The sequence below is a fragment of the Misgurnus anguillicaudatus genome, chromosome 17, assembly GCF_027580225.2.
Source record: "Misgurnus anguillicaudatus chromosome 17, ASM2758022v2, whole genome shotgun sequence".
Lineage (NCBI taxonomy): Eukaryota > Metazoa > Chordata > Actinopteri > Cypriniformes > Cobitidae > Misgurnus > Misgurnus anguillicaudatus.
Genome location: NC_073353.2, coordinates 29,293,738 through 29,314,105, shown reverse-complemented (window position 1 = coordinate 29,314,105; position 20,368 = coordinate 29,293,738). Strand labels below are relative to the sequence as shown.

Here is a 20,368-nt window from a genome sequence, read left to right as displayed (position 1 = left end):
TCATTGCAGATTTGCACAATACATTAGCATTAGTTTATTAAAGTGTCCACAAGAGACTATTGCGAAATTACTGTGTTTCCATTAATTGATGATATACGACTGAAACATAGTTTTTCCTCACATGATAAGTCAAACAAAATGCAAATAAACTGTTTCCATTGCAGTTTTTTCGTAATCCACCTTTGAAACCTTGCTAAAAAACATGCGAGCGTAAAAACATTTTTGCGAGTTTTTGCAAAATGTACATGTTTCCATTGGCCATACAATTGCAATTTAAAGGGTCTTGGAAACGCAGCTTATGAAAACACAGCTAATGTCATTTTTGTGATTTACTATTTTCTACATAAAATCATCCTACAAAATCTACAGAACATAATGTGAAAATATTACTTTGATAACTTTAATATTGACTGCGTAAGGTCATGTCAAATATTGAAAACAATGTCTAAAATCAAACTTTAATGCTCTTAATCTTATAATTTGTTTATGAAACTTTAGCCAAGATTTCACAGACAGGGTCAAATATTATACATTGCCATTTTCATATTTTGGTAAATTATTCCCTTAACTCTTTCACCGCCATTGACGAGTTATCTTGCCAATTAAGAAAAAACGCGTCCCTGCCAATGACGAGTATTTCCGGCTTTCCGCAATACCAATATTATAAACCAGGTGGCGTACTTCTGCAACTTATAAAACCTGGAAGTATCACCCTAGGGCAAGCAGCTGCAGTCCGTGTATGTTTTTAGGATCGCTTTGAAACTGACCTCTAATAAAATATTAATTATGGTAATGTTATGGTTAAGTGAATGTTAGCAGTTATCACTATAACCACTGCATATAGAGATGTTTTTCTTATTTTGTTCAAATGTTTAATATTTCTGCTGTTCATATGTTTATTTATTAGTGTGTTATATTATTAGAATGTTGGTCTGGTTTTAAAATAAAGCGCAGCAATGAGATTTGAGAGTGTTTCTCCCTTTTCATCGAAAAGTATCGGAACCGCGATTCTTGGCTTGGTATCGGCACCGAAACAATATTTTTGGTATCGTGACAACACTACGTGCCGCACAAGCCCTGAAAAGTGAAGCCAAAACTTCTCGATTGCCCGCAGTGACAGGTCCCAGTATAGGTCATTAACCCCGCCTCCCCATGTTATTCAGTGGGACTTGAGACCAACTAAAATTTTTTATTACACTTCAATTATCTTTTTTCCAAAGCTGGTTTCTGTCATTCACTGTAGTTTTTATCACGCTGATGTAAATTCAAATGTTTGTTTTTAAAATGTGTTTAGTTAGTTATTTAATGATATAAAAACGGTGGTGTCACATCATGATTGACAGCTGTGATATTGTGTGATTTGCGCATTCTGCGAGAGCGAGGACGGGGTATTGGTTTCGCTGCTTTACTTTCTGCTCACTTCTGCGCAGGACTGGTCCCGAAATCACTACAGCGCAGACTCAAGACCCAAGATGTCAGCGCCGTATACTTACAGTCTATGTTTTTTTTAACCATAAACCACACAAACACATTAAATTATTCCAAATGCACAAAATAACATTGCTTTTTAGCAATGAAATAGGTGCTCTTTTAGAGAACTAATGGAGTCATCTATGTAATATCACAAACACCACAGTACCAGATATCTACTGCAATCCTAATGTCCACAACAACACTGACATCACCTAATCAATGGCTGTGGACATCATCTCACTTTCTTGACACCTGCAACCACATCCCCACCACAAAATCCATGCTGTTGTTTCATCAGTCGGTTAATGTGATCTCTCAGGTTTCATTGTGTTCCTAATGAGCAGCAGAGGCATCTCAATTCAGCGCTTATCCATCACCCCTACAATGAGGACATTTTGGGGTTTGTCAGCAGGTTAGCATGCATGGCCTGGCGAAAGTTTTGAATACATTCACTGAACCTTGCTGTAATGGTTATATAGAGCGAAGGTAACTTGTTCATATCGTATCCTAGATTTCAATTATTCTTCCAATTTTACAATCTCTCAAAGAGTCTCTCTCCCCATTCCTTTTCATTCTATGCTACTGCGAATCATTTCTTGCAAAAATATGACAGGGCTTTATTAATGGCCCTCCATTCTGGCATTCACACTCAACAAGCATTGAACAAATAGCAGCCTGGATATGTTATTCACTTTGATAAATGATTCAAATAATACTAATGATACTGTGACATTCCATCAAGTGTTTTGCTTATTAGAGAATATTTCACATACAGTAATACATATTAATGAGCGTTCATGTTCGACATCATTTTTGGGAGTCTAATGTGTTACATCCATTCATATTCAATGCTGGAGCAGACTCTTAAACCAGGCAGGACGGGTCATTCATTTCGTTTTTTAAGCCTCTGCGAATAATGCCGCCGGTGTCGAGGTCTAATCAATGTGCAGCATTGCAAATGGCAGTGCGATGCTGCTCGCTGGCCAAAATAAATGTGATAGTCGTGGGCTGTGAAAGTCTACTGAAAAGGAGAAATGAGGATGAGCTTTAATCCCACACTGAATCTTCAGAAAAGTCATTAGGTCAAAACAGTGCGGAGGATTGTAAGAGAAGACCTTTTTTTATAATGAAGCGCCTGAGCTCTTCAGGGGAACAATGCAGAGGGCCGCTGCTCGCGTTCGACAGATCTGAAAATTAATGTTTTCTGCTGCTATCTGCAAAGGGTCCCTCAGGGCACCCGACGGTTGCCGTATCTAGGTGCCCAAATCGTACAAAGGCATTTTGATTACAGCCGGGCTGTCAGTCAGAATCAAGGCATCAGCGCCTCTATTAGATATAATGGAAGTGACAGATAGGAAGTGCTAAATCAGACAGTCAGATTTTGGCACCAAGTGACAAGCTGTTGGGAAGAGACCTGTCTAGGACAATCCCGTAAGGAAAGTGAGATAGTCTCGGAATATCACGTGAGCCAAGTTAGAGGGGTACATTTTTGTCCTCAAAGGGGAAAACATATAGAAGTTATTGCTTGACAAAACTGCAAATCGACAAAAGGGTTGTTTCCTCCTCCACTGGTTGGAATCTACGAGATTGAGCTTCAATTGTTATTTCAAATTATCCACTTCAGTACGTTTCTCTGAGACGCAGACACTTACTGCAGACAACATATATTCACCGTGAAAAAATGTTTTTCTCCTACACTGCGAGTTTCTTTCTACAGAGGAAAACATCCCTGCAGATGCATTAGGCGCATAGACAGGAGACGAAAACAAGAAGACCTTCAGAAAGACGATGGAATGCTAAATGCAACATTCAATTACAAGCAATCAAAATAGCCAATGCAACATTTAGGTTTCAGAAAGAAACACAACACTTTGAAGCAGCAGAGTGTTTTAGTCTGATATTTTTTATCTGAATTACACTGCATGCCGTTATTATAATAATAAAACCACCCCTAACCTCGCTGTTACAGGGGCAAAGGCAAATTGAACAAAAATACAAATGTGGTCATGCAAATGAATACAAATTAGCCAGCTCGTAAAATACATATGAATTGCCATGAGCGTCGGTGCACATAATGACATGACCCATAAGTTATATCACCAATGGGGCGGTTTCTCAGACAGTGTTTAGATTAAACCAAGACTAGGCCTTATATTTGGACATTTAAATAGTTTTTAAAAACATACTTTGCAAAGAATGGCATTGATATATTTTACGATATGTCAGTGCAAGCTAGACAGTTTAAAGAGGACCTATTGTCTGATTCACGTTTTTAAATTTTCTTTGGTGTGTAAGTGTGTATAAGTATGTAAACGATATGCTAAAGGTACAACCCCAAAGTAAACAATGACGTAAGTTATCTTCTCCAACATAAATCTCTTTTTTTGGAATTGCAAACAGTTTACTTCCTGTGATTGGTGATGTAGACAAGACCGAAATTATCATAATTCCTCCCGCATCGGCCTGTAATTTAACTCCTGTTAGCAACCAAATCTTTCAAACATGGTAAGGAGCGTCACGTTTCCGGGTGACGTCAGAGGTAGTCAGGCCAATCACAACACAGTTTAGCTGGCCAATCAGAGACAGAAATTTTCTAATCCGTGTATTTCAGGAAGAGAGTGAAATCTGGAGCTACAAAAATGTATGGTATGTGGAAAATAACCTCACGCAATACGTCATGACGTCAAGAGGTCACAGAGGACGAACGCGAAACTCCGCCCCAGTGTTTACAAGTTTGTTGAAAGAGGACCGTTCCGACGTTGTTGTATGTGGAATGATACTAATTAATGTCTTTGTGTCAGTTTATTGTTTACAATGGTCTGCAAATGTGCGTTTTATAAATGTAACACGTGACCTCCCTACGTCACTACGCATTTACGTTAGGTTGCGCTAGACCGGACCTAGACAAAAAGTTGTGGTTTAAAAGTGCATTTTTTTTCTTGTCAAAAATGACAATCGTTTTGCTAGATAAGACCCTTATGCCTCGTTTGGGATCGTTTATAGTCCTTTGAAACTCAGTTGAAAAAAACTGTTACGTGTTGAGTTAAGTGTTAAGTGTTGGTGTCCATTAAAGTCCATTAAAATGAGAAAAATCCTGCAATGTTTTCCTCAAAAAACATAATTTTTTCTTAACTGAACAAAGAAAGACATAAACAATTTGGATGACATGGTGGTGAGTAAATTATCTGGATTTTTCTTTTAAGAAAATTGACTATTCCTTTAAGTCCTGTCGGGGAAACTGACCGCATATGTTTTATGTTACTTTAACTTCAAATGAAGTTGATAAATCAATTTTAAATTATAAGTTTAAATTACAAAAAAATTTAAAGCAGGAACAACTTTCTTCACAATGCAGGTACTGGTTTGACTCCAAACGGTCAATGTAGTTGTTGGAAAATATATTTCTTCAAATACAAGAGCAAATGTAAAGGAATTCATAATTTCAAGTCAAATGTATAGATGTATAGAATGTATAGTGTGTATAGATGACATGTTGATCCTTTTATGTTGTTTTTAATAAAGGTTAACATTTTTCAAAATTTCTCTTATTCAGTGTTCCATAGAAAAAGGAAATTAAGACAGGGCGCGTAAATAAATTATGACAATAACTTTTGCTTTAACCACCTAAAAGCGATGACTTGTTCAGGTTTCGGATTCAAATCACGTAGTGAAGAAAAGTCAAAGCCTGACCTCTCAACCCTGTGTCGGACAAGTCAGCATGACAGCTGAGCAATCAAAAACAGCATTCGGCCCGTGACTTCCACACCTCCGATCCCTCCGCACAGACTCCAGCCTCTGCCGCACACTTCATTTGATGAGGTTCAGGTCCCTCCTGTCCTGTCAATCAGCAGGGAGCATGACGGCATTATCCACCATCTTCCCTCCAAGGCAAATCATTCCTGAATCTGGCACGTTAAGATGCGGGTCACGGTTAACGCTCAATTCATGATTTCTTGATTTGCGCGTGTCACTGAGGGCTCGTGCCGAAACAAACAAGGCAACGGGATTAACAGTACTGTAACTCAAAAAATATTTGGTATTAGCAAAAGAAACTTAACAACAAATAATATTTATAAAAAACTCTGCTATATGAAAACTTGTAAAGCTTGGAACAAACAAAAGATAACCGTAAGTCAACTGCAAAAGCTTGTACAAAAAAACATACAGGCCTGCGACCACAAAAAACACCCCTAATAGACTGCTTCATAAACATAACATATTCAAGTTTTTCCCAAAGTGCTTGTTTTTATAAATGGCTAACTTCTAAAAAAATAAAAAACACAGCATGATCAAACGCTAAATGCAACATAATCTGTATGCTGAATCCAAAACAGCCAATTTTGAAAGACTTGCACTACAAAGTGGTTTTTCAAAGCCATGGGATGTCAGCGAAAACCCCTCAGGCATTATATTAGATGGGAATCTGTTGCTTTCAACAATAAACTGCAGGCAATAATCAACCTCAACATTTAATTCCAGCATCAGGATTGATTTTAAGGGCAACTTGATAATAATTCATTCCCAGCAGAAGAGTTTTCTTAGGTACACAAAAAACACAAACAGGCGCCATCACAAGCTACCTCTGTTGTGCTGAAGCATGTTTGCCAAGTTTCTTTCACCTGTTTTGCTTGTTATGCTGGGGGGCTTTGGTTTCTTTGTTTCAAAGACATTAATTGCCTTAAAGGAGTTAAATAGCAAGTGACAAGCGGGAATGCCAAAAGCAGGGATCCTGGTGAAATGAAAAGGCTACATGAAGAAAAGCCATTTTCACATAGTGGCATAGCCGCACAGGCTCAGTGTGAAACAACGTGTTGGGTGTATTAAACTCTATAAGCCTCTGGTCTCTCCGGCTCCTAATTATAGGGGGAAACAAAACCGTTTTTTAAACAGCTGACTTATGATGTGTCAACAGACCGACAGAACGTTGCCAGAATCAACAGCCCAAGCAAATGAAATCGGATGAAATGCTGCACATCTTATTCATCTGTATATTTTCATCCGTTTCACACAAACAGTTACAGCTTAGCCAACAAACTATATTAAGAACAAAAAGAATAGAAAGTCAAGATGGCTACTGTTACTGTCATATGTGTCTGTTGCACTTGAAACCATGTATAAGCATATATACATATTTTAAAATGGACATATCATGTATTGCCAACCTAAAAAATTTGAAAAAGAACAATCCAGTAACTTAGTTTTGGTAAACCATTCTCTGCAAGCATGTGAAAAAAATAGGTAATTGAAATTTGGCTCCCCTTGTGATGTCAGAAGGGAATAATACCACCCTCTAATATGCACTATCCAACCACGGCACTGCCATTTAGTTCAGCAATCAGCTCATTTGCATTTAAAAGGACACACCCAAAAACGGCAAATTTTTGCTCATACCTACAAAGTGACAATTTTGTTACCATAAATTATTTATGCGATATTTTGAGCTAAAACTTCACATACGTACTCTTGGGACACCAAAGATTTATTTTACATCACAAAAAAAGTTTTGTGAAATATTCCCTTTTAATCAATGTTCAAATTACATGGAGGCAAGAAGCTTATCACAACTAAGTAAGTACAGTAAATATTTGTTATATGTCTTATGTCACATATGTATATTTGTAGCAATAGCCACCAATACATTGAATGGGTCAAAATTATATTTTTTTCTTTTATGCCAAAAATCATTAGGATATTAAGTAAAGATCATGTTCCATGAAGATATTTTGTGAATTACCTACCATAATATATCAAAACTTTATTTTCGTGAGTGGATGCAGTTACTAAGGACTTCATTTGTACAGCTTTAAATGTAGTTTCTTATCCTAACAAACCATACATCAATGGAAATCTTATTTATTCAACTTCCAGATGATAAAAAGAAATGACCCTTATGACTGGTTGTGTGGTCCAGGGTAACATATGTAATATTTGCTGCACTTTAAGACAGTAAACCAAAGCATTAATATATAGTATGGTGTGTTGCTGACTATATCTGCTGTATTTCACTGAATGAAAGGCTGTTATTACATCAATCAGCAAACTGTTCCCACAGCTAAAATGTGATGAATGGTTTTAATATTATAACCCTATAGGTTGTAATAAACAACACCTAGCAAAACTTTTAATGGCGAGCAATGTTCAACTGTAGTGTTTCTACAATACTGTCCATTAGGTATTGTGGGAACTGTAATGGGTAACTGGTTTAGAGTAGATACCTCTACTAGTGATGTGATAGACATAGTAGACAGTAGAATAATTGTCAATCATCTTCATTTAATAAAATAAACTGTACTATATATTGGTCAAATCTAGGGGTGTGACGAGATCTCGTGCGACGAGATATCGCGTGATTAAATGTGTTTCGCGAGATTACATTTGTCTCGCGAGATTTCTTGTGGAGGTGCTGGCCGTGTCTCAAATAAAAGACTGCATCCTTCGGAGGTCGCATTTACTTCATCACTGTCTTATTAGAGACTATTAACAATTATAAAGTTTACCAATTATTTAGTTAATCGCAAATTGTTGTAATATGCTCACGTTGCGAATGTAATGCTCAGTTAATGATCTGAAATAAACCTGGATGACGTATGCAGCCTGAATATGCGACCTCCGAAGGATGCAGCTTTCTGTTTGACCCATTTACAGTACATGCATTATATTTGTCTTTTACTGCGTTTGCTTTTTTGTTTAGGTTTCCAATAATGTTCGTTTGAGAGCTCATGTGAAGTCTGACACACGTTGTGTTCGTCTGTTGATCAGTGTCAGATGTGTCTCAGCAGATTAAACCCTCACACAAAGTTTACATGATTTAATGTCTGCATGTTCTTGCTCAAAAAATGACAGTGGCTGTATCATTTCTAGTGTAAAGAAATGGACATATATTAAACATTAATATGGATTTAAACATTGTTTGACTAAAAATAAGCGTTTCTCTCCGTCTAAATGGTAAATGTAACTTGGTTTTAATACTTTATTTGAACCAATTATTATTGCATATTCGTTATTATGTAATTTTAAATGCTACTGCTCACTTGGGTCTATTTTTATTCCCCAAAATAACAAATTACTTCATTATCAGTTAGCAAAATAATTGTTAGGGCCAGTCCATGATTAGTTAAAACATTTTAAAAAAAGGTCTGATTTCAGTTTCTTATTCATTTATTTTATCATTGAGGGTTTCTTAAAAAGTGTAAAAAATATTGTCTCGTCTCGTTCTCGTGAACTCAATCTCGTGTTTCGTCTCATCTCGTGGATTAAGTGTCTGGTCACACCCCTAGTCAAATCACAATACTGGTCCAAAATCACATGCTCACCTTTCAGTAGAAACATACTGTATATTCAAATGTAAATCCAAAATTGAATCTGAGCCCTTATTATTTTAGGAAAGGAAGCCATAAAATATTTTCACCCATTTATGATGGCAATTGAACCTACACCATGCCCATTTGAATAAAGCACCATATATAAAGGGACACTCCACTTTTTGAAAATATGCTCATTTTCCAGCCCCCCTAGATTTAAACAATTGAGTGTTACGGTTGTGGAGTCCATTCAGCCGATCTCTGGGTCTGGCGGTACCACTTTTAGCATAGCTTAATTAATTGAATCTGATTAGACCATTGGCATCGCGCTAAAAAATAACCAAAGAGTTTCGATATTTTTCCTATTTAAAACTTGACTGTTCTGTAGTTAAATCATGTACTTAGACCGACGTAAAATTAAAAGTTGCAATTTTCTAGGCCAATATGGTTAGGACTATACTCTCATTCCGGCGAAATAATCAAGGAATTTGTTGCCGTAACATGACTGCAGCAGGCGCAAATAGTTCCTATCGGCCTAGAAAATTGCAACTTTTAATTTTACGTCGGTTTAAGTACACGATGTAACTACAGAAGAGTCAAGTTTTAAATGGGTAAAATATTGAAACTCTTAGGTTATTTTTTAGAGAGATGCTAATGGTCTAATCAGATTCAATGAATTATGCTAAGCAATGCTAAAAGTGGCACTGCCAGACCAAAAGATCAGCTGAATGGATTTCAAAACTGTAAGAATCAAATGTTTAATTTTAGGGGAGCTGGAAAATGAGCATATTTTCAAAAAAAGTGGAGTGTCCCTTTAAGCATTATTTTCACTCCACGAATCATTTGGTCATTCTTTTTCTCATTTGAAAATGATGTTAGAAAAGTTGATCATGTAAAGGATTATTATAATAATTCTTAAAAAAAGTTTAATTTGCAAATAGTACAGAAAAGTACTAGTAGCAGTACTGTGTTTTGAGAAATACTTTCAAAGATATTCTTTCATCTTGCTTTCAAAGAAATGAATTTTAAGACAGTTTCAAAGCTTTGCTATAATTTTAACACAGAAAAAGAAAAGTAGTAGATTTATTTTGTTGGGAAAGGTACCATGCAACCTTTCTAATTATTTGAGGACCTTTTATGTCCGTGGGGGACCATTACTCTAAACCCAACTGGAAACTCTTATATATGTATATAAATGTTACTCTCAATATACAGTACAGAAAACACTGCTACTGCAACTATAAAAGATCGAGGATTTTCCGTTCTGTTTTGTACGTCTAGAGTTCAGAAGAACATTTTCGGATGACTGTTTTTTCTCCAGCCGTGAGCACTGAAAGTAAAAGGCAGTCAGGGTTTGGAGGATGAGAGCTTATCTCTACTCCTTTCACAGAGCACTGAGGCGCATCGGAGATGCAGAGAGGGTGAATGCACTTCTCTAGTGAGCGAAGAAAAGAAATGAAAACAAATAAACAGGTTTCTAATTGGAACAAAAAGAGTCCGAAACAAAAGAAGTCAGCTGTGACGGATCAGAGCTGGTGCTGAACCAAAACAACCAGGCAGTCAGAAGATGCGAAGTGTAACGCAAAGCCGTTGATGGGGCTTTATAACAAAGCGAGATAATAAAGTCAAAGATGCAACATGCATTACAGAGCATTCTATCAACGCAAGATTTATTAAAAATACTACCAGATACGACTTTTTAAAATACATGCATGCAATAAAACTATTGCCATCACATAAATTTGCTTTTCATGTAAATACATGAAGCATCTATCACATACGACGCTGAACGAGGAAGCTTGTTTTTGTTGCTAGTGACAAACTGACTGTGTGGTAAATAATTCCACGAGATGCATCATAGGGAGCTATAACATCTACATTAGCATCCATACTGGTAAAAATACTGATAAAAAATGTATAGCTTGTAATGCACTACATACGTCACTCTGGATAAAAAAATGTCCACCAAAGGCATAAAATGAAAAGTGTAATGTAAATCTATACTAGGATATCTTTTCTACTGCATGACTGCCACTGGTTAAATTAACCCAGAAAATGTTTACATTTGACCCAGCAATGGATTAAAACAGCCTGGCATACAGTTGGTTATATTACAACCCATTAGGATGAGTTCATCCCCTTTTGACCCAATTTTTCATCCATTTGAACTTCATTTCTCATCATCCATTTCACTCCCTCACCTGAACTGTGTTTGTCATCATTATTCTTACCTGCCATTAATCATCATCATCATCATGTCTATATGAAGAGTTTGGTTCCAAAACGCAAAAAATCCATTTTGACTAACTTCAGTAAAAATTTATTTTCTATACCAAGAAAGTGACAAGATGAAAACCACTATTTTCTGTTACAAACTTTCACATACCATCTTTAGCATCGTTATAATAACACAAAAATTAAAATCCATACTTTGATTTTCAAAGATTTATTATAAATCTAAGTTTTTTTTTCAAAATGCTATAAATCTATTAACTCAATATATAAATGTGCGTTCGTCTTTGCCATGTTATATTAATTTAGTTGACTAGTGGTATACACTGATATAAATAATAAAAATATTAATGCCATTAATCAAAACATTAACTTTGTCATATTAAGCACACTGTCATTGCTGCTGTCATCCTTGGGACGTCGTCGCTGAACTGTTTTTGACAGCGATCAGCTGTAAAATGTTTTGGTCCTGCTCGATTTTCGTTGACTTTGAGTAAAATAATGTAAAGTTTTTCATAAGATCCCCTGGGGTCAATGTGTTAGCATGACAGAAACTTGATGCTGTCGAGAGAACAAGCAACGTCCGGCATTTTTCCTCCACCCGAGTGCCTCTCACGTAAATTTTTCGATTTTGATGGCGTACGTTTTTTCCCCGCTTCAGAAAACCACCACAGGTTTATCAATGCCATCAAAAGTATTATTTTGTTTTTGTTTGTTTGTTGATCATGAAGCACAAAGTATATGAGGAAAACTAGGATTCTTTGTGCATTGAAACGACGCAATTATTGTTTACAATGAGTGGAATAGTGTGCTGTGATTGGTTGAGCGGATTTATTCCATTCTGCAGAGGAGGACTGGGATTTGTCGCGGTTTGGAAAAAAGGGAGAAAAGATGACACAATAACACGGCGAATATCGTTTTTTGCGTAATATTGAGAATTTACTTTTTAATACTGACCAGATACAATACTGATTTTGGTGGTAACTATTTTTGTTCATAAATGGCATTTATCGCGTTTTGGAACCAAACTCTTTATATATACTTTGTCTGTTCTCCCCATTGTTGTCTGTTATTGTCAAATGGATTGGACTTCCTGTTTATTGTTTTATAATTAAAGTTTATTCACTTATTTCATATTTGTTGTCTCTCCTTCTTCATCATCCACCACCCCAACTATCTATCTATCTATACAGACAAATCTGCTATGGGTCCAATATATTTTTATTTTCTTAATTTCTTTAATTACTCAATTATTAGTATTAAGAGTAACTTTCTATTAGTATTGGAGTAATTACTCAAATATACTAATTATAAGACAGCTCGTGACTGCTCTTCCGAGGATGCGCTAATTAAAAATAAGTGTTCGGATTGTCACGTGTGTGGTTCCCTTTTTCAAAATATGTGTCCTGCGTGTGGAGAGATCCTGTGTGCATCACGTGCTTTGTCAAAATAAGTGCCTGCTGCACAAACGTCAAAACCGTTTATGATAAAAGAGACGCTCACGTTCCCTAAATACACGCAAGACACTGCCTTAACAGTAAACTCTGATTACGCATGAGGTTCTGCGAGTATCTGGCACACGCGAGCGTCCTTTCAAGTTCAAGTTCAAGGCAGCAGGCACTTATTTTGGCATGACACGTGATGCACACACGATCTCTCAAAGCTCAGAACACATATTTTGAAATGACAAACCACACACATGACAAGCTACATACATGACATGTTGTGACGAATTTCGCATCGTGCGCTTCAAAAAAAGTCGTCACCAGCCGCCACTGTATAAGACACTTGATACAATAAGCAAAAGTTTAGGCGCAGGTACTCAGAACGGTGTAAAGACTCAAATTATCAACGTTTCAGCTAATAAAATGCAAGCTACATAGAGTAAAACCGCATTTAGACCAGTTCAATGCACTTATAAATGGTCCAAATAACAAGGTTACGATTCAAAGTTGGTGGCATTTAACTGAATCAGATAATCCTATCAGAGTGTATTGGGATAAAAAGAAGCCCTGAATGCCTATCAAACCACCCCAAATCCTTTTCAAGGCCTTTATCCTGATGGAGAGCTGAGGGATGAATCAGGCTACTGTATGGGCTTTGTAGAACATTCCAGCATCAGTCCCTCAGCCCTATCTACATGCCAGGTGACAGCTGGGACAGTTCCCTTTTAATCTGGTTTGGCGTCCTCAGATCATTGCCACAACAGCAGGCATGATGTACTGTAGGGGAGTCTGGGAGATACGCTCTCTCAAAGGACATCACTAGCCATGGGCTGAACCTACTCTCCTCAGGTGCGTGCATTCGATTGCCACTGTCAACTGAGTGAACCACTTATATCCATAGGGCACCTACGGGAGCATACACAATCTTTTTATGTACACCAAATGACATTGAAAAACCACGGCCAACTTCATAGGTGGAATAAAAGAGCCAGACAGATGAAAGTCTTTTGGTTGCACCCTCGCACTTCAGTCACGGGCATTATGATGCTGTTTAAAGATTCAAAACTTTACAGACACTACACGCAAACTATAAGGTTACGAGATGGCTCCTGAGGGGGCCCTTACTACCCGTTCAGGGTTCAAGCTGTCAGGGTGATAGGCATCCTTTAGCCCCAGGATAAAACTGTCTCGCAATCTCTGCGGCTCTGGTCGACTGTCTGCATACATCACTGTGGATGTAGCATTAGTTTTAACCCTTCTAAACCCTTATGGCAGATCTAAAACTACAGAGGTATTACGCAGATTTATCTGCTATGTTCAAAGAGCTAGAAGAAGTAACAGATTTCACACCTTGCTGCCGAAAACATGAAATAATCAGAAAGATATATAATTGTATTATTTTATAGTACTTTTTATTTACTTATTGATATCTGTAACTAGAACTAAAGTATATTGGCTACCCTATCTCACAGCAAATCGTGGTATAGTCACAAAATATTCTTATTAATTTTTTTGTGCTATTGACATAATTTTTCACTATTTTTCGAGTACAAATGTCCTTTTCGTGGCACACAGCACAAATTTCTATAAACAGTTTTTCGTGTCTGTGGCACGACTTTCTTTATCGTGTCATTTTATATTTGTTTCTCATTGTTTTTCCTATTTTCAAATAATTGTCGCTTGGGGTTAGGGTTAGATTCGGGGTTTGCGTTAGTATGTAATTTTATGCATTGGTTTGTATATGTTTTTCGTCTGCTTTTAAAACTTTTCTTATTGGATAAAGAGATAGTTCACCCACAACAAAAAATTGTGTCATCATATACTTACTATCATGTTGTTATAAACCTAAGGCCCAATTGACTTCCATAGTAAGAAAAGAAGAATACTATGGAAGTCAATGGGGCCTTTCATCGGTTTGGTTACAAACATTCCTCAAATTTTTCCTTTGGGTTCATCAGAACAAAGAAATGTATACAGGTTTGTAACAACATGAGAGTGAGTAAATGATGAAAGAATTTACATTTTCGAGAGAACTCTATCTTTAAACATTTCACAAGACTTTTTAAAGATGTCAGATAAATCTTTGGTGTCCCCAGAGCATGTATGCAACGTTCTAGTTTACAATATTATATAGAGCATTTATTATAACATGTTAAAATATCCACTTTTGGTGTGAGCAAAAATGTGCCTTTTTTTGGGGCTGTGTGTCATTTTAAATGCAAATGAGCTGATCTCCGCACTAAATGGCAGTGCTATGGTTGGATAGTGCAGATTAAGGGACAGTATTTTCCCCTTCTGACATCACAAGGGGAGCCAAATTTCAACAACATATTTTATCACATGCTTGCAGAGAATGGTTTACCAAATTAAGTTACTGGGTTGATCTTTTTCACACTTTCTAGGTTGATAGAACCCAATTTTAGCAATTAAACATGGAAAAATGTCCCCTTTAAGCAGGCAAGAAAATCCAGGCTTTTTTATTCTTTTTTTTGTCCAGGTTTGTGAAAATTCATCAGTTATGAATAATAATATTTTAGTTTGTGTGCAAAAAAGAAATGAAGAAATACCTCTCATAAGTAAGATATTGAATTCACTGGATTATTTAAATGATTATTTGCTTCTTTATAATAAACACGAAAAAATAGACATAGTAAACATAAAAAAGCATTCATGCATATCTGTACACTGATAGAAAAAATATGCTGGGGTAGTACCTTAACAAAAAGTACACCTTTATACCTCCTCAAATATTCATATTGGTACCAATTGTGCATATATCTGTACCTAAGTAATACATCTAGTAATATAGTAATACAACTTTTTAAAAGGTTTTGCCCCAATGACAGCTTTTGTACCCTTTTTGTCTTGTACAGTTTGAAAGGTAGAATGATAAACGGTACTCTTTTAGGGTTCATGTAAGCGATCATGGTCTAAATTTTACTTTAAACTTTCCAAGTTATTCAACAAACCAAGGTACCATGTGACCTTTTAAAGTCTCAGAGGACTTTCCATATCTGTGGGAATTCATATACATAAACACTGTAAAAAAAAAACATTCGCAAAAACATATCTGCTATCTAATTGAAATGGTTGATGTATTCGCTGTTTTAACACTGATAAATTCTTAATATCCCCCCGCTTTTCAAAAAGCGCTGTTTTGCTCATTAACCACATTTGCTAATCTTTAGCAAACTTGCTTTATCTTCAGAATGAACCACTTATTTCATAATTCAGTAATTCTTATATTTCATATTCTAATAGAAATCCTCTGTGCGTTTTAGTAACGCTTAACAACAAGTAGTTCTGCTCTGCTGAGGATCAAAAAAGGAGAGAGAGAGAGATAGATAGATAGATAGATAGAGAGAGAGAGAGAGAGAGAGAGAGAGAGAGAATGGTTGCAAGAGAGACAATGAGAAGATCCACCGATCCATTAATCACATTACGTGCTGCAAATTTCACAAAAAGCTTCATCTTAAACCTCTGAATAATTCATCCAATAGTAAGAAAGCACAAACATGGGTCTCCACACTAAACACCTGCCCGTATGAGACCACCATGTGTTCTACCAGATTGAACGGCTGACAGCAAAAGTGAAAAACGCCATCCAGATCCAATAAAAAAGCTGGGTACAAAACCCACAAACTACTGTATAACACAACAAATGCTATGTTTTTAGCATCCAAACATGTTTGTTCATAAACTGGCCACTGTCATCTGCATGTCATTTGTGTTGAAATTACTTAAATGACATTATGCTTTTTAAACGGCAGCGTATGGAAGACAATAAGGGAAGTCCGAATCTTATATTGGTGCAACGTCATGTCTACAAAAGCCTTCTCATCTTAAACATGAATTATTTGCTCCATGTCACAATTCTGTGTGTGTGCTAATTGATGGTAATTAAATTAAAAAAGTGCCATTAGAGGAACAATAAATAGATTTTTTAATGTATTGCACTGAAAAAGTATTAAATATTTGCTTGTTATTTGCTTTACATTATTAGATGTCATAATATGGTGCCACAAAGCACCGCATTATCACAATGGTACCTTCATACACTAAATTGCTTGTTTAGAAATCGACCGGCTAGGCAATGAGGCAGAGAGGCAGCTGTCCTTATGTTTCAGGACATTGATTTCTTCACCTCTTATGATTTCTAAGACTTGATGGAAAACCTTATGGCAAAATAAAACGTATAAACGTTTTCCATTAGGTCACACAGTAGTTGGCTCCAGCATCTCAACAATGGATACAGATGCACAGGATGTCACAGGGCAGCAGATTACCCGTGCATTGCAGGATTAGCACCGACTGCAATAAACTCAGACATAACCACTCAATCCGTCAAAGGTCGGGACCCTTAATGACTCAGCTGAATCTGTGGCCAACTTCAGCTAAACTTCACTCCGACCAAATGGGGCATGCAATGGAGCGCCAACAAAGAAAAAATGACGAAGACCGCCACACAGGTGCTAGATGAACAACTTCTACAGGCAACAACAACCCAAAATGCTTTGCTGTCATTTCTATCGTCATTCTACACCCTGTTTAACAAGTACATTGGCTTTGGATTAGCATGCCTTATTGTTTCCTGTTTTATAGCTTGTCAGAGGGATAACTATTGTCAGGTTATCCGCCAAGCTGTGGCAGTTCTAATTACCTGGGGAGTCTGACTTCATTGGACCAATTACCTTGGTTGGTAGGACAGAAACACCTGCGTGGATTTTCATGACTAACCAAAATCTGCTTCATACGGCGGAAATAAAAACCAAGGGCTTTCGAAATAAGTTTTTACCAGCTGTGAAAACCAACCCGAGAAGGTCGGCCTTATATTTTTTGGTGGGGAGAAGAGCAAACGCTATGCAACCACAGGCATTCACATTTAAGCACTTTCCATATGTACCATGTGCACCATTTCCTTTGCATGACTGAGGTCATTTAAACAATCGAGGTTTATGCCTTTATTGACTTTTCTCCAATACCAGGTGAAGAAATCACGGTTGGACGATAAACTTGCGCAGGTTGCTTAGATATAATCTCGTTTAATTAGGCTCTGGGGGCATCCTTCCGATTTCATTATGAAGGAATAATGCTTAACCTGCTTTTTGGGGCACACTACGCTCTCCTAAAGGGAAAAACATTTCCAGCAACCTTGATCTGTTAATAATAACCGATAGTACGTATCTTGATTGTCAACGATAAGATAAAAGAAAAGATAGTATAATGGATATGGTTTGGGCAAACCCAGTTCAAATGATGTCTTTCCATCTGCTCACACCAGTGATGTACAGTCTTGGCCGAGTTACACTATGATTCACTAAACAGATTGCGGATTAAGCAGTTTCATCAAACATCTAAAAAGACTTATTTACAATAACTTCTCTGTGACTTAAGTAAATGAGCAGAGTTTGGACATACCTGGGGTACCACAACGCATATGAATGCAGTATTTAGCCGGAGAAAACGTGCTTCAGAAAACCACCGCTCAGATTATTTCTGTGCAAGGCACCGTGACATTTACATTCATCTGATATGATGAATATGCTGCTTTTGAAAATGACATTTTTCTGAATACACCTGAATGAATATCCAGCATGTGTGTGCTAGGAAGCATCTTTGAGTTGACACTGTGATGCATGAAATAATAAATCACAAGAGCAAAAATAAGGTTTCTCTTTACAACAAGAATATAATCAGAAAAGCATCACACGAGATCCAGAGCTTCTTGGTGCATCATCACTTGATCAGACATGTTGGATCGTGATCTTGTCATAAATAACACATATAACGGAAACATACATAGACAGTGAAGTAGAAATATCAGGTTTTGGGTAACTATTACACCCCGAATAGTTGTCTTTAAAAGCTTGTTCCGCTAAAACAGGCATCATGCATTACGGTTTATACTTACGAGAGCATTTATATTTAATTACTAGTAACAAATCACATTTTAAAGTAAAATAAATTGTTTAGTTTGTAACATCACTGCAATGTGGGTTTATATAAATGTCAAACGGGTATCAAACTGGCAACTTAACATTTGTAAGTTTACAAATGTTTTTGTTATACCTAAAAGATAATCAGTCACAACTGCCTTGTTGTACTGTATTCACGTGTGGTAGGCTACTTGAATATATAATCCACTGGGTTTCATTTAAAATTCAGAGCAATAGGGTAAACAATTCTGAAAGATTTGTCTCTATTACAATCTGACAATTTTTATTTATCTCAATCCTACGGTAAACTGTGCGATTTGCACAACTGTTTTCTGCACGTGAACCGAAACCACGCAAGTACTTTAAGACCTATTGATAACCACATCAAGATTCATTAAATCTATCTGCCTTTGAATTAGCAGCTACAGTATAATGTATCGATTCAGTTTCATCTGACTATCAGTGTCACTCCCAATTGTTACTCTATACAGCCAAAGACTCATGCAATGCAAGCCAATTATACGGACAACTTTGTATAATTGGATAAACTTCCCACAGTCTACGACTTAAAAACATAACATTCCTTTGTCTCCATTGGTAAACTATTACTACACACCGTTGAAACTTAACATATCTACAAGTATGTCTCTAAATCACAGAATGAGGATCGTTTTAGACTCTTCTTGTTTTAAGTCATATCCTAGTGCACCGCTAATTGGCTTCCAATAGGGGTTTGAATTACACCATCGACTCTTTCAGCGCAAATCTCCAATTCAACTTGACTATTGCGTTAAAATGCAAGGTAAAACGGCTCGAACTGCATCTGCAGATTGCAGCAACATACAGCGCGTGGTGTAATATATAGCAAGCAACGCAACTGCATGGTCCGCGGGCGCGAGCGGCGTTGTAAGTTTTAATGGAGAACGCTGCGTCTTACCTTGCTGTGAATCAGCGTCTCTCAGTGTCTGAACGCTTGGCAATATATCCCCCAATCCCAATATGACGAGTAATGTGAAGATATATTCAGACATCGTTGCCGAGTGAGGTGCGAAGGCCACCGCACTTCTTGCGCTGAAGTCCGATCCCAGCCCTCCGGTAGAGCGCCGTTATTCAGAAACGGCAAGAGAAATTTGTCTGCAGAGCGCACCAACCCTCCTTCACTCCGCGCATTCAGATGTGCTTTCAGAGCGCGCACACACGAGGTAGAGAGAATGAGAGAGAGAGAGAAAGAGAGAGAGAGAGAGAGATGGGACGGAGAGCGATGGGGACAATAACGCAGTGTGAGCTCCTCTTGATTTTGATCGGTATCCAGCCACCTGACGCGGCGCAAAGGATGCAGGAGATCGTAACATGGGAAATTACGCCATTTATTAACCGTATCATATCTAGTTGGTCAATTAAGAAAGGTAGCTGAGCCAACATAGCAGTGCCTTCGTAAGAAAATGGCTTTATCCAGAACCTTTCTTTGGAAAAGTTGTTACAAACTATAAAAAGGTAAGAAAGAAATGGTTCATTTTGGAACCTCTTTGGGGAACCAAAAATGATTCGGCTATGGCATCACAGAGAATTATTTTCAACATTTATTTTAACAAGTGTGAATAAACTGATCATTTAATTTCTATTTCTTTGCAAGTGGGCGAATTATTGACTGGAGAAACCAATAAACAATTACAGATCAATTTTACCCATGCTTACGGTCACCGAAACAGTGTATTCCAATAGCCACCCTTTAACACTGATATATAGGCTACACAAACCATCGCATAACAAGCAATAACAGTCCAAGCTACATTCTAAATAACATTCGATTTCTGAATTATACAGGCAGAGGATGCACACAAGAACCCTACATTTATAAAGTGATGATCTAACACAATACCAAAATACCAACCTGCACAAAATCAGACTCAATATGTGTAAAATATGTTGTATAGGCCATGCTAATACTGTATGGAGCAAAGCAATATTTACTCTTATCTGC

At 37.1% G+C, this 20,368-nt stretch overlaps 1 protein-coding gene across 5 annotated transcripts in view; it reads right to left on the bottom strand.

Annotated features, from left to right (window-relative positions):
• lrp1bb (low density lipoprotein receptor-related protein 1Bb) overlaps positions 1-19,608 on the bottom strand; it is a 392,748-nt gene extending 373,140 nt beyond the window's left edge. For 4 of the 5 annotated variants that reach the window (XM_055216546.2, XM_055216547.2, XM_055216548.2 and 1 more), the window contains exon 1: positions 19,325-19,606. In XM_055216546.2, the coding sequence (XP_055072521.2) occupies positions 19,325-19,418 (94 nt within the window). In that variant the 5' untranslated portion in view covers positions 19,419-19,606. Of the gene's footprint in view, positions 1-19,324 lie in introns of all 5 variants that reach the window. The other variant, XR_008647172.2, reaches the window with a different exon arrangement.
• Between the last annotated feature and the right edge of the window lie 760 nt (positions 19,609-20,368).